At 51.8% G+C, this 15,204-nt stretch overlaps 1 protein-coding gene across 1 annotated transcript in view; it reads right to left on the reverse strand.

Moving 5' to 3' along the window:
• Positions 1 to 14,276, reverse strand: part of POU2F3 (POU class 2 homeobox 3) — a 38,531-nt gene extending 24,255 nt beyond the window's left edge. Inside the window, 3 exon segments of the mRNA XM_050323236.1 lie at positions 9,344 to 9,412; positions 10,062 to 10,115; positions 13,991 to 14,276. Coding sequence (XP_050179193.1) covers positions 9,344 to 9,412; positions 10,062 to 10,115; positions 13,991 to 14,276 — 409 coding nt within the window.
• Between the last annotated feature and the right edge of the window lie 928 nt (positions 14,277 to 15,204).

Below are 15,204 nucleotides of genomic sequence, written 5' to 3' on the forward strand. Positions count from 1 at the left end.
AGCTCTGAGATCTCCCTCTATCTCCTCACCATCTGCACCTCAACCACGATCCAGCTCCGTGCCCTCTCCCCCAGCCTGGCTGCATTTCTGCTCTGCTCCAGCCTGCCCTCGCTTCCTGCCTTCCTCCCGACCTGCTCCTCAAAGCTTTCTCTCTTCCCAATCTCGGGTCTTTATCTCCTTCCATGCAATTCCCTGCTCCTGCTACAACCTCCAGCTTGCCACGTGCTCTCCCCCTCCCTGTAGCCATCTGCTCCCTGACCACCTCTCTCCAGCTGCTCCCGCCCCGGGAATCATCGGGTTCATTCATTGCGTTCCAGAGCCAACAACTGCACATCCAACCGATGGGAATGCTGATAGTGCTAATGGATGATCACAATCAGCATCCACACACCTGAGCAGGACTCCAGGAGGATCTTCAAGGCCTGCAGTTTCTACCTTTGAAACCCACGGTGTGGGGTGGGGGAAAGGGGGGGTTGATGCAATCTGAAGGCAGGAGCTAAAGGGAAGAAAAGCCGGAGAGAGAGGGAGGAAGTAAAAGTTCCCAGTCGCTAAAATAGAACAGGAAGGAAAAGGTAATCTCCTGGTTTCTTGGATAAAGGAACTGCACTCACGGTTCAAGTGCAGCATGTTGATGAGGCAACATTCAGAGGCCTTGAGGGAGATCCCTAGGTCCTGGTGAAGGTGTCTGAGTCACCGCCATCCACCCCAAAACTTGGAACCTGGGATGTGCAGCTGGAACAGTTTCCATGCACATCACTTCTCCTGCACAGTCTTTTCTCCTCCTCCTCCTCCTCCAAGCTTCCCACCTCTTTTTCCTCCCTGCACAGGCAGACTTTGACCTGCCTTCGCCCCTGCCTCTCCTGCAAGGTCAGACACAGCATCCTCCAAGTTCTACCCACTGCAGGTCAACAGGGGGGACCAGGAGCACCTCAGCCAGGAATTCTGTGACTGCAAATATTCCTGGAGACCGACACTAACTCAGGGGTAACTCAGGGTGTCTCAGTCTGAGAGAACTGCCCCGGGCTGCCTGGGTAGACAGTGAGGAGCAATAGGCACCTCCAGAGGCCATTCATCCCACCTATCTCAGACACCCATCTCCAGCTGAGATGAATGGCCCTCTGGAGATGACTATTCCTCTTAATTGACTCCCAAGGGACCCAGGGGCAACTAGTTGGGGCTTAGATGTCCAAGAGTGAGATATTTAGAAGTGGGCGAGGTGATTTGTGCTCCCAGTGGTTATGTAAATGGGAGCTGGATACACAAATCTCTTCAAGGCTTCAGCAGGACCAGCCAGTGTTTGTGCACAGATTTATTTGCAAACAAATCTGGTCTTTTTCTATTTCACTTCATGTAAAATTAAAGTGTTTCCAGCTGCAAGGCAAGGTTTGGGTGTGATAGGGATAACAACTCTCCCCTTTCAGCTAAATCAGTAACTTTCCTGCAAATATTTTAAAAATAGACTCAGTTTCCTCCCAGTTTCTGTCAACATTCAGGACTCACATTGCAGCAGTCATTCCTCTCCTGAAAGGAACGGGCTGTTCAAACACTCTGCACTTAAGATTTTATCTTTTCTAGCTCCAGGAGATAAAAAGAAAGAAAAGTGTAAGTGGCAGCAGATTCTCTCCTGCTGTAAACTGCCAGAACTCCACTAATTTTAATGGAGCTTCAGCCCAGCCAACAACTTGCCTCTTGCTACACCAGCCAGACACAATGGGATCCAAAATCTCCAGCATCTGCAAGATGCAGTCCTGCCCTCCTTGAATTGCATCAAACCGGGGGAAGCCCTGAGATTTCAACCGGGAAAGGCTGCCCTGAGCTCCTGCACTGCAATTCCCAGGAGCTTCCCGCACAAACAGGGCTCTTTCTGGGTGTTCCGGACAGGATTGGGGGAGGGGGAGGGTGTGGGGAGGGGAAAGGCAGCGATAAGCTCGGCTTAGCAGGGCAGACTAGGACCGTGCAGCTCTCCTTGGTTCACCTGGCAGCTGTTTTGCATAGCACTGGCATCAGATCTGGTGCGAGTTTGCCTGGGGAGGTTTCTCTGGGGATGGGAGAAGCAGAACAGTTCCGGACAACTTACACACCCCCACCCTCTGCCTGTTCCCCCCCCCCCAAATCCCGGGACGCGGCGTTTGCTCTGGAAAAGCAGAGAGACGGGAGCTGTACCAGGAGCAGCACGATTCCCGCTGGGAGCTGCGGAGCCAGTCAGGCACTCGGGGATGAAAGCACCGTAATGGGGAGAGAAGGAAAATCCAGATTGCAGCGCTCCTTCATCTTCTCCAGGCAGTGTCACCTCGGGGAGGGGGGGAGGTGACAGGCAGCTTCTCACCCAGCCACCCCAACAGCGCTGCGACCCGAGGGGATCACCTCGTTCCCCTCCCCACCCCACTTAATTCACCCCACGGTTTGATCTTGGAAGGGCCGGGGGAATTAGGAGGTGATTTCAATCTCGAACAGGTGTTGGGGAATTCCCACAGGGAATCAGTTTTCTGCTGCAGCGCATTTGGGAGGGAAATTCGGAACAGCTGAACGGGAGATGGGGGAAAAGTGCCAGGCAGACACCAGGCAGGGGGTTCGGCTGCCTGGGCTCAGACGTCTAACTTTTAGGTGTCTAATTGTGAGCCAATTGCTCTAGGCTGCCTTTACAGCCACGGAGAGAGAGGAAGCAGGCGCTTCCAGAGGGCAATTCGTCTCACCCCCGAGATAGAGAGCAGGGAGATGAATCACCTTCTGGAGACACCTATTTCCATCAGCGACTGCACAAGGAGCCCGGGGTGAGCAGGTCAGACTCCAGCCTCAGAGTATCGAATATCTGAAATTAAGATTCATCTCACCCATCCTGAGGATTTTAGCACCCCAGCTGATAAAGCAGAGATTGGCAGAGCAGGCAGGATTGCAGGGAGCCTTTCAACGTGCTTTTTTCTAGAGGCTGAGAAATTAAGCTTGTTTAAATCTCTCACCTCAAACAACACGTGTAGTTAAAAGATTTACCCGAGCGCTGGTAAAGAAAAGAGTGGCAACAATTACACAGCTATAAACGGTACTTGACCCACATGCTGTAAAGGCTGCAAAAATGCTCACCTGCACCGAGAAGGATGTGGTTCTATTAAGCAAACAAGATACTCAGCATCAAATACACTCCTCAGGATTTCAATTTACTCTGGAGACTCAAGCAAACACCAAGTCACAGCCCTCGTGCTGCTGTTCCCAGAGCCCTGGGTGGTGGGAGCTCACTTAAATTACCTTTTCTGCATCTAGTGGTTACCCCTGATTCCCTCCAGCTGTGCCCACCAGCACTGGGGAGCAGAGATTGCAGCTGAGCAGTTCCCTGGATCCTGCTGGGATGCTTGCTGCTCCCAAGGCACTCAAAAAGTGCTTTTCAAAGGGAGCAGGGCAAAGTGTGAGCAGGATGGGGAGTTTTTGAGGCTCTGGAGGCACAAGCAGCCCAAACCATCGGAGCATCTCCATGGGAAAGCTGAGGCTGGTTGGCAAAAGTGAATCTGTGCTGACTCAGACAGCTACAGACTCCAGGGGAAGCTTTCACTGAGCACTCAAGTGTTTCATTTGGGTGGAAACCCCCGGGTTATAAAAATGCCTTCCCTTTGTCAGCGGTGCCTCAGAGAAACCCCATCCCCACGTCCCCCTGTGATGTTCCCTTCGTGTGGGGCAGGGAGAGGGGGGAGAGCAGGACAGCAACTGTGGGAGACTCGGGCAGCTTCCAGAAGGAAACCCGAGGGCAGCAGTTGTTCCCACGGAAAACATTTCACCTGCAGGTGCTGGGAGAGGGCAAGTCTCTTCTCTTAGACCAGAGGCAAGAGGCAGATCAGACCAGCTCTTCCTTTGCCCCTCTAATTCAAGTCAAACCAGCCTTTTGTTCCCCTTTCCCCTCCCCATCCTTTTTTATCCTCTTCCATAATGGGATGTTTAAGGGGGGAAAAAAAAAAAAAATAAAATAACCCAACCTCAAACCCTAATCACCTTCATTTGAATTTCAAATATCCCCCTCCTGGCCTCCCCCACGCCCCAACTGACTCGGAGCTGGGAATATGGAAATTTCTCCTGCTCGCCTTAAATGTGGCTGTGCTATGAAAATCATCAGCCTTATGCAAATCCCGAGCAGCCCCAATTGCCATAGCAACCAGCTGTTTCCAGCCCAACTGCTGCTGCTTTCATTTATTCGGGACTTGTCCCGGGGCTGTGCATGGCTGCGGGGGGGAAGAGACGAGAGAAATCCTGGAGGCTTTGAGGAAAGTTTCACGAGGGAGAGCTGGCCTTGGAGAGCAGAGGCGTAGCCAAGGACTGGATTAGGAGCAGGGCCAGGAGAGGCCAAGTTTTCCTCAAAAGACTTCGGCCTGGCAAGGTGTTTCCAAGCCTGGTAACAGCGAAAAGAAGAAGCTCGGGTGGTGCAAGCCCTTTGCTTGGATGCTGAGGGTGTCACTGAGATGAGCTGGTGGGTGCTCCATCTGCCATCCCTTGCCTTTCACCTCAGCTGGAAGCTGACACAAAGACCAGAACCTCCATTCCCTCTTCCAGGATGAGCCATCACCTTGAAAAGAGACCCTACCCCAACAGCTGAGGTGGGAATACAAGAACCAGCAGCTTTCCCAGAGCCCAGCAGAGATCAGGACTCTGTTCTGCCCATCCCTGGCTTCCACCCTGTCAAAAAGGTGGGAAAAGAGACCGGGACCCTCCCTTTGGAGCTGAGGAATGAAGACACTTAACTGAGCCCGCACCATGGAGTGGCAGACTGAGGCAAGGGCTCTGATCTTCCATCTGCCCCGACGTGGATTTCATGCAAAATGGGTACTGGGAGGGGATTTGGCTCTGGTGGGAGTTTTGGTGTCCAGTTTCAGAGCTGCCCTTGCTCTCTGCTCCACTGCCAGGGGCCCTCAGATATCCCGTGCCAGCAGCAGAGGTGTTTGGTGCTGCCATCCTTGCACAGGCACAGGTTGGATGAAGATGAGGATGCAAGGGAAGACTGACACTCTCAGCAGGGTCTCCTCAAAAGGGACACTTGGAAGCAGAAGCATCAGAGCCCTTAAGCACTTGATTTTCTTGAGGTTTAAAAGAAAGGGTCTTTCTTACTCTGCAGAGAAGAGAACCTGCTTTATTGCTCTCTGCAGGGGAGACCCCATGGCTGTTACAGCTTCCTCATGATCTCTGTTTAGTGTGAGCAGGGACAGGACTCAGGAATGGCTGTAGCTGTGTCAGGGCAGGGTCAGGGTGGATCTCAGGAAAGGTTCTTCCCCCAGAGGGTGGTTGGCACTGAACAGGCTCCCCAGGGCAGTGGGCACAGCCCCAAGGCTGCCAGAGCTCCAGGAGGGTTTGGAAACGCTCTCAGGGACAGGGTGGGATAGTTGGGGTGTCTGTGCAGGGCCAGGGGTTGGGCTGGAGGATCCTTGTGGGTCCCTTCCAACTCAGGATATTCCAAATCACTCAGAGGTCACCCAGGCTGTGAGGGTGACATACCCTGCTCCCACTGCCACCAGAGCCCCGTGTCCCAGCTCCATGTGCCCTCCCCATCCAGCCACACCCCTCTCCCCACCTCCTGCCCCTCCAGCTGCCAGACCTGACTGGCACCCCCAACCCCCCTTGTCCTGGGGAGCAATCCCAGCCCTGCCAAGGCAGCGAGGAGGCTGCAGGGCTGTCCCACACCGCACCCACACACGCACAGCCCGGCTCTGCTCCCTGTGCTGGGGTGCCCAGCACGCCCCTCCCGGGGCTCCTGGCAGGCCGGGCAGTTCCCCGGGATGCAGGGTGGGGAGGGAAGATGCTCGGCAGCGCCCGCAGCTATTCAGTTACCGATGGTTGTGTTTGAAGAGCTTCCCTATCGCCCTTTTTGTAAAAGCCTTGGCTTCCCCCCCATAGCCTCAACAGATGAAATCAAAGGGAAGTAGCTCGGCTTGGTGTAACCTGTTTTGATCGAGCAGATAAACGGGGGAACAAGTGTCTGACACAAACAAACAGACAGACAGGGGCAAGTCCCACCTCAGCGTTTTGTTGCATCAGATACCGAGGGCTCAGATAAACCACAAGAAGGGGGAGATCTCTCTCTGCCCCTGGGCTGCAAGACCAGGGGCGACACTCGGCAGTGCCAAGCCCCCACAGTTCCCATCAAAAAAATCAACCCAGAGCTCTGCTGGCATGGCTTTCATCAGTTTAAAGAGATGAAAAGAGCTCGGAGCCAAGCAGAAAACTCGCTGCTTGTCATTACCCCCCATGGAGTCAGCGGGACTGACTGCCTGGGAGCTCAAGCCACGAGTTAAACCAGGCTGGAATCACGCAGGGAAAGGGAAAGGGGGACCCCCAGACTGGAGGGGTCAGGCTGGGAGTGACCCCCAAAGCTCCTGGATGATGGAGAAACATCCAACCCGCTGCCCCCCTGGGAGAAACTGGTGCCTGTTGCCCTTTCCCCCCCTCACACACGCGATAAAAAAGGGCAGAGTGGAAGTAAATGAAGGATTAAGATGCACAGGGTTGAGAAGGGTTGGTGATATTCCTTATTTTTTTTCTCCCTTTTTTTCTTTTTAAATGGCAAAATTCCATTACAACCAGTACACTCAGAGAGGCTGGAATGGAACCAACCTGGGTTTTGGGAGAATACCTTACTCAAAAGCTTTGAAGCATTTTCTATGAAATTGGGCTGAATTAAAAAAAAAAAAAAAAAGAAATAAAAAGCCTGATCTTTCCAAACCTCCTACGGAAGAAGAACAATTTTAACCATTTTCTCAAAAAAGAAAACCCCCCACAATTATTTCAAAACACTTTCAAAGTGAAACAATGCCCCAAATTACCCTTTTTTTTCCCCCCCTCTAAGCCTGGAATTGGCGGAGATATGAAAGGATGAGATTATGCTTCTGCTCCTGACACTTCCCATCAGATCTTTGGGCATCAGGTTTAGATCAAGGGCTTGGTTTACAAAAGCATTTTGGCACCCAACTCCCTCCAGGATTTTATATATATATATATATATATATATATATAATATATATATATATTTAATTCTTCTTGGAGCCAGTCTGCAGCTCTTGGTGATGAAAGGCCTGTGGATATCTGCACCTCGAAGGGTTTCTAGTCTTTGTAAGGTATACTATTGTTAGTTTGGGAACAGGCCTCTCCTTTGGGGGTAACAAGATTCCCGGGGAGTTGTGTGGATTGGTCTAATTCAGTAGGAAATGGGTCTTCAATTAATGAGTCATCAGAAAACAGCTTTTCCCCACATGAAGCCGGCAACCAAAACACTAAACCATTAGGTGCTGCTGCAGTAAATACTGCTGTGCACATGGGAAAATAAAAACTTCCAGGGAAGTTCAGTACAAAGAGCTTTTGTTGTTTATAAACAGAATGGTCTGAAAGAAGAGGGGAGGGGGGGAAACGCCACGAGGAGGTTTTTGGGTTGAAGCGTCAGGCAGCCCCACCCTGGGAGGGTCCCACGAGGGGTCACAAAGGGGGACACCCCCAGGAGGGGGTCGTGGCTGTTGTTGGACACCCCCACAAAGCAGCTCCCGACCCTCTGCTGTGTCTCCTGGCAGCCAACTCGGTGATCTCTGGAGAAACCCAGCAGATCACCAAAGAGCAAGATTTCAGCAGGTTTCTTTGGGCCACTCTTTGCAAATGAAGGTGATTTACTCGTTTCTGATTTCCCTGCTCGGTTTGAAGGCTCCTAGAGCGCAGCTAATGCTGCTGCGAAGGCTTTCGTTATTTTAAAACAAATTGACTTCACTTCTGCGCTTTCTTTTCCTCAATTACCACTCGAAAGAGGGGCTGCAGCTCACGCTAATGGCTGTCTGGGGAGCTTAGGCTGAAAAAAACTCCATATTTTATCCAACCAAATGCGCTGCCACCTTCTGCTTTAACACTGCTGACTCCAAGAGCAGCAGCAGCCAGAGCATCCCACTCCATTTAATAACCAGAATCAAATACCCGGCTTCCCTAATCTTGATTAACCCTGCTATCCATCAACTCTGTGTGCCAAACATTTCAGGAGGCTTCAGCTCCTGATTTAAGGCCCTGTAACAGCCACCAGAGTTGTTTGGGTTTTTTTTTTTTGGAAGAGCCTGGGAGGTTTGGGATGTGTTTGTTGCTCAGCAGCTTGGAAATATTGATCTCAAAAACCAACTCGGGGTGATCTGAGAGCCCCGAGCAGAAGCTGAGCTGACCAAAGTCAATCAGAGTTCATGGACGTGAATAGAACAAGATTTTATCTCTGCCTTAGATTATGTCAAATAACCCAGCTAAATAGCCAAGAGCACATTGAGGATTTCTAAATAAAAGGATGTGTTTAGTCCCTTTAAAACATGCTTAAAATTCTCTGGATTAACCAAAATCTCATTTTTTTTCCCAAGTTATCTCAAATTATATAAATGAAAGAGAAACAGTAAAATCATTCCATTTAAAGTTGTAACCTGCTCTTACACATCCCCCTGCCCCAAGCTTAGGGCTAGGGGATAATTGATTCTTCTACATTTTCTCTACCAGTTTTGGGTTTAAAAGGTTTAATTTTTAAGTTTACAGCACAGCTTTTAATAATCTTGATTTGCTATACCTGGTGGCTGCTAAAATTATTTCTTATTGCTGCTTTTCTGCCTGAAAAGGGACGTGACTACTAAATTTGTGACATTCCGGGTTCAAGTCTTGCATTCCGAGCTCACTGCAGGCAGTGGGAGGGAGAATTGATGGCAGAAATGTGTTTCTTTTTCTGGTGCCTCTCACAGCTCTGGGTTGGTAACCTGGCAGAAATCAGTGCTATCCCCTTTAAAACATCACCCTCTTCCTCAGCTTTCCCTGTTCAAGGAATCCTGAGGCTTCTTCCAGCCACTGAGCAGCGAGGCGTCAGAGGAGGTGACAACCCAATCGTGCCTCAAGATGCAGAGCAATGCGTGCTTTTTTTTTTCCTGGAACTACCTAACTGGATTTGATTAATCCTGAAGTCCCTCCCATTTTTCTCTACACACATACCAGAAAAAAAAAAAAAAAAAATAAAAAAAAGGGCTTAATTTTGCCTGAGGAAACGTCCCTGCCAGGATTCCCTGATTCCCTGTGCGATGGACACTGAGCGGGACCCAGACCATTCCAGTGCCACTATTCCTTTGGCAAGGCCTGAGCACATTTCCCTGCTGAAGCCACAGAGGGCATTAAGGGAGAGGATCTTGCATGCTGATCAAGATAGCAGCGCAATCCTAGCCCAGAGCGCATTCCTGATCGACTCCCGGGCTGGCTGGAAGAGCTCGGTGGAGCAGCAACAGGAGCCGAGCAAAGCAGAAACTTCCAGCACCCACACTCCCCTTTGCTTCCCTTTGCTTCCCCCTCCCCTGCCCGTGTCCCTCGCATCCCAGACCATCCCTACCTGGCTCCACCTGGTCCGGTTCGTGCCGGGTGTCTGTGGAATCTGCCGCATCCCCGCTCATCTTGATCTCTGCAAAAGGAGGCACAACTGATTTTAATAACAGGTCACAGTCCCAGGCAACAGGCACATGTGGCTTCCACCAAAGAGCACAAATGAATGTGTAATTATAATAAACCATCAGACTTTCAAATTTCTGATTCCTCAACATACAGGCACTAGAATATTCATCAGCTCCGAGGATGCACTCTCCCTCCTGTTGCTCTTTGCATCCCCCTCACTCCTTACCCCCCCCTCCCCAATTTGCTGTTGTGTCCCCACCCTTCAGCCTACAGGATAAGGGGTCAAGTCACCACAGAGAGCCCCCTCCACCCCAACGGGCCTCTCCCCTGAGCTTCCCAAACCTGCTGGGGTGGCCTCCCTTGGACACCGTCCTCCACCACACTTGGATTGGCAGGGGACCCCTCCCAGCTCTCCCCTCCTCTCCCAAATCCTTTCCTTGTCCCTCAAGATGGCCCATCAAACTCAGCTTGTTTTCCCCACTCCATCCAATCCCCTATTTGCCCACCGTTCTCCCTGTTTTCTCTCACGTGCTCACACCCCCCACAAGCCACCGAGAAGCTGCTTTGCTCCAAAGTGTCGTCCCCAAAGAGTCCTTCCCCACCAAGCTCCTGAATTTTCTCCTCCCATCCTTATCAAGGCCAACAAATTTGTCATTTACCCTTGAAGTGATGGCTGCCACCACACCCGGGGCCACTTTCTCCTTCGGGCACGGCTGAAAGAAAAGGTGGCAATGGTCAACTTCACACTGGATTGCTCATCTCCTCCTTAAAAAAGAGGCCAAGGACACGCCAGTGAAAGAAGGGAGAATATCTATTCAAATTCAGATGGACACCCCCTCAGCTCTTACACCTTTTTGCACGGGAATTTTAACTCTTTCCAGACTAGATAGGGGTGAAAAAAAGAGATAATTTTTTTTTTTTTTCTAATCAAGACCCAAGTGATTTGCATGTTCTTCCTGCAGCCAATCCCGGCCACAAGCTCATCCCATTTGCATCGGGAACAACAACAGCAGGGAAGCTGGGCCGCTGTTTGCTGTGGGTTTTTTGGGGTAGGGAAGGCAGGTGGAAGCCATCTAAAAGCATCATGCAAACCTTTTCCTCTTCCCTATATCCACCTTTTATTACTTCCAAACGGCCAAAAGGATTGGAAGAGCCCTGTAGGGTTTTATACCCATTTCCCTCTGTTGCTCACACTAAAACAGGCAGAGCTTTGTGTGTGTTCAGGTTCTATTTCCCCCCTATTCAAACAGCAGATAATCTGCTTTTTGGCCAAGATTTAATATCTTTGATCAAGTTAATGTTTGAAACTTTCTTCAGCAAACGAATAAAGGCAGGGGAAAAAAAAATCAGGATTTTATATCTGAGTGCAGAAACTTTCACATACTTCAGAAACTTCCTTCCCTCAAATTATATTAAGGAGCAAGGGGAAAGAGAGAGAGAGAGAAAAGAGTTGTGGGATTTTTTTTTTTTCCCCTTCAAATAAACCCTCTGCAATTAAGACATGAATGTTTAGTGGGGCTTCTAAAGCATTTCTACTGCAGGAAGAGTAATTACCATCAGCTATAAACATCTTCTTGTCTTGTAACACTGCCAAGGGACCCTAACTTAGGCAATCTACAAAGCACAAAGTTTTGCTGCCTGCCAAAAAAGTATCTTAAAAAAAAAAAAAAAAAAGAGGCAAGTTCTCATAAAATAGAGGAAGAAAAATCTAAAAGCCTGCAGAAGTTTGGTGCTTGCTTTGGTGAGAAAGCCTGAAAGCTTAAAAAAAAAAAACAAAAAAATAAAACAAACAAACAAACAAAAACAAATATATGTTAGTGAAAGGAAATATTTAAACCCCAAGACCTGAACGGGCACAGAGCAAGAACTGGAAGAGCTCAGACAGAGCTGAGGGAGGGAAGAAAAAGCAAAGCACGAGAAGCTCTGTCCCTCCTGCAGGAGTGATCCCCCACCCCCTCAGCCATCATAACCTGGGGTGGGTGGGGAGGGAAGGAGGAATTGCTGCTGCAACTTGAATACAATGTCACATGTTATCCATCAGTGAGCTCCCCTCCTCCCGGAGCCGGGAGATGACTGAGATGCCCTGAGATCCCCGTGAAAACAGCACCAGGAGTTGATTTTCACCAAGATTCAAATGCCCATCAGAAACGTGCACAAGTTACTGCTGTTTAAATATCTTGTGGGGGGAAAAAACAAACAAACAAAAAAAAAAAGAGAAGGAAGAAAAGGAAAATCTTTTTTATCGAAACCTACTGATCTGAGAGGTTTGGGGCTGGCTGTGGATCATCCTCCCATGATCCTTAAGAACAAGCAGCAGACATACAGAGGAATCACTTTCTAATATGATAGAAGTGTAGCCAACACCTTTTTTATTGACATTTAAGGGTCTCCCACTATAACCAGGACAGAGTGATGCAAATCTAGGTTTGACCTCTGCTCCATCCAAAAAGAAAAGTCCCTCAGAGACAAGGCAGGCTGTGAGACTGAGTCCAACTGCACACAGCTTTGCCAGGTTAGCAAGGCACAGAGAATAAGCAGGCTAGGGAAAAAAAAAAATAACCAGCAAACCTCTCTGGGAAAAATAACACAACTTAGGACTGCCTAATCCTAAACCACAGCCCTATTAGGAGCCGCCACTGCGGCCTGGGCCATATTAAAAATGTGCTGCTGCACCTCAGCTCCCAAACATACCTGGAGTAGGGGTAGCTGGTTTGTTCACCCAGACCAAAGGAGCTCTACCAGTGCAGACACTTCTCTGGGGATATATCTGCATCTATATTTTTGCTGAAACAAACGGTGTCAGCAAATAAAGCCTTTCCCAAGCCCTTGTTCCTCGTAGCTGTTCAGACATGGGCAAGGGTAAACCAGCCTGATGACTTTAAAACTGAAATCCGGCGGTGGAGGAGGGGGACCATCACCTGGAATCTGCTGAGTGCTCTGTGCTTTAGGTGCCTGAGCCCCTCTGGAAGCTGCAGGAAAGGGGAAATATCCAAAATGGTGGTACCCACCAGGGAATTCTCTCAGCAGGGAGGAGGGTGTGCAGAGCCAGAGCAGCCCACCCTCACCTGGCACTCTGTGTGTCTTCCCACAGAATCACTGAGGTTGGAAAAGACCACGTTAAAATGGGAGCACACCTCTGCCAGCAGCTTGGTACAAAGGGACCCTGAGGTTTTGGGGGCCCCCAGAGCTGAATATACTAAACTGCCTTTGCACAAGGGTGAAAAAAAACCCCTTCCCACCTGTGTTGGGCTCCCTCCCTGCACAAAGGGAAAAGCTTCGATAGCACGGGGGGGATGGAACCCAGCCCTGCGCAGCTCCTGGCCAAACCCACCCTGGGAGTGATGCCCCTGGCTCTGGCAGAGGGCACAGTATCGATCTGGGGAATCTTTTTGTGAGGGAAGAGGGGCTTGTGGGCATCCCAGAGCTCTGGAGAGGTTGGAAACAGCCCTGGAGCAGAGGCTTTGGCCACCTCTGCCAGCCTGACCTGTGGCAGGCGGTGGCATTGCTGCACCATCTGCCTTGCCCTCAGGCCTGTCTGCGAGCCCACAGGCAGGCAGGGCTTGTTGAGGGGCTACAAGCCCTGAGCACAGACCCTCCCCAGCTCTCCCTGCACAGCAGGACTCCCAGCACCCACAGCATGCCCATAGGCACCCAAGGGAATGAGCCTTGGACAAGACTGATGGATGAACCCTCCCCAACCCTCCAATCTGGGGGCCAACAGAGCCTTTTGTGCTGCACAAAGCACCAGACACAGGTCACTAGCAGGGCACGTGGCTCCTGCACCCCAACAGCCTCCTGCCTGCCCCTGCCACAGGCAGGGCTGTCGGGATCTGGCTGCTCCCACTCCAGCCTTGCCCTCAGCTCCGTGTGCCCAGGGATGTGGTCCCTCCCCTCGGGCTCAGGGGCTTGAGCTGAGGGCAGAAGCTCTGTCAGGGTGAGCTGGAGCTGAGCACAGCTCCCAGGGATTTGGCAGGGATTGCCCAGCTAACTGCAGAGCAAGGTCTGCTCAGAGACAAGGTGAGACTATCTCTGCATCAGCCCCTCTGGAAGGAGTCTCTCTGAGTATCCCTGTTCATTCATTCCTCACCCAACCCAGCCTCCCACAGCTCCCTCCTCATTCATTTCTCCCTCCTTTTCCCTCTTTGCCATTAACTTTTCTCCTTCCAACCCGTGTCCCATCTCTCTCTCACACACACACACACCTCCCTTCACCCTTGCTGCATCCCTCCGAGAATTTATCCCCTCTCACTCCTCCCAGCTCTATCCCAATGGCAGGACCCACAGGTCCCACTAAACACTCATTTCCCAAGCCGTTTCTAAGCTTTCTGCCAGCCCCACGTCGGGGCTGGCAGCGGGAGCACTGCGCCCACACTGTGGGCATGGCTTGGCAGCCCCCTAAATAAACCGGGGCAGCATCCATCCCCAGCTAGGAATGTGGGCACTTCACCAGGCGCTCCAGCGGGAGAAAACAGGAGGGAAAGAAGGGAGGAAAGGTGGCAGGAATCAGAGCAACCCCATTTCCTCCCCGAGCCCACGGTCCCAGCTACGCGGCGAGCTCCAGCCCGGTCCTTCCTCGAGCGCCCTTTACCTGCGTGCACAGACTCCAGGTTCACCATCCTGCTGGCGGAGGGAAATCCGCGGTGTGCCCAGCCTCCTGCCGTCAGCCCCAGGTTGCCAGGGGCTGCCAGTTTGCCCTCCCTCCCTTGCCACCCGCTGCCTCTCGAACCGGGCGTGGGTCCGCTCCCGAAGGGACCTAGAGCTCCATTGCCTGTTGCCATGCAGGGCCAGGTGAGCATGCGGCGCGGTGCCACGCCTCGCCCCACCTCCGGCTCCCTCGGGTGCCCTGACACCCAGCAGCTTGGCGTCAGGCCCATGCAAAAGCGCCCATTTGCATATTAGTAACTCGGGAATGGATGGATGAGTCCCTGCAGCGCTGCCAGGGCGTGGGGTGGGGTGGGAAGGAGGGAGAGGAGAGAGGAAGGAAAGGCGGGTTGGGTTTGCCCGCCCTCGGCTGCGCGGATGCACCCGCAGCACCTGCCTGCTGGGCTGAGAGAGCGGGGGGCTCTGCCGGCTGCCCCACCTCCCAGCCGTCCCCACGGATGAGCTTTTGGCTCTGCCCTTTGCCGTGCACAGGTAGGAGAGGCCGAGGCATCGAGCCAGGCTGGGCAGCAGCACCAGCAGCCCGGAGGGAAGGTGTTGGAGCTGCGGGAACGGCCCCTCCGGCGAGCACTTCGTTTTGGCCGCTGATAACCCTGGGGTCTGCTCAGGGTGGTCCAGCCTGTGCTGTCGAGTTTTTTGCATCCCCTCAGTCTGCCCTGAACCTCAATGAGGCCACATGGGACACAAAGGAAAGTTAAAAGCAGAAATGGAACCTGCCTCAGCTAAAGATACGGGACAGGGTCAGGATTGGCACATGGAGACTCCCTCCCCTGACACAGGCTCTCTAGGGCACATCTGTGTTCCTAGGAAGAGGGGAGAAGTAGCAGACAGCTCTTCCTCCTCATCCACGTTGTTTAAAGCTGCAGTATTTACCAACTTCCAGGGAAGACAGGTAAAAAAAAAAAGATTGCCTAATGTTGGCTGCTTCTGTCGGAAGCTGCCAGAGCCCCAGCTCCGCGCTGTGAAAGGGACCGAGTCACCCCGATGGCCCCAGGTGTCACCATGTGCCACCTTGGTGACCCCACCACCCCCCAGAGCAGCAGGACATCCCGGTGACAGCCTGGACATCCCTGTGACAGCCCGAGGCCCAGCGCTGCCTCAGCCCCCTCCTGAAAGCGTTAACGCTCAATCGGTAGCTGCCAG

The sequence above is a fragment of the Myiozetetes cayanensis genome, unplaced genomic scaffold (genome assembly GCF_022539395.1).
Source record: "Myiozetetes cayanensis isolate MyiCay16 unplaced genomic scaffold, myiCay2020 scf29, whole genome shotgun sequence".
In the NCBI taxonomy this organism is placed as follows: domain Eukaryota; kingdom Metazoa; phylum Chordata; class Aves; order Passeriformes; family Tyrannidae; genus Myiozetetes; species Myiozetetes cayanensis.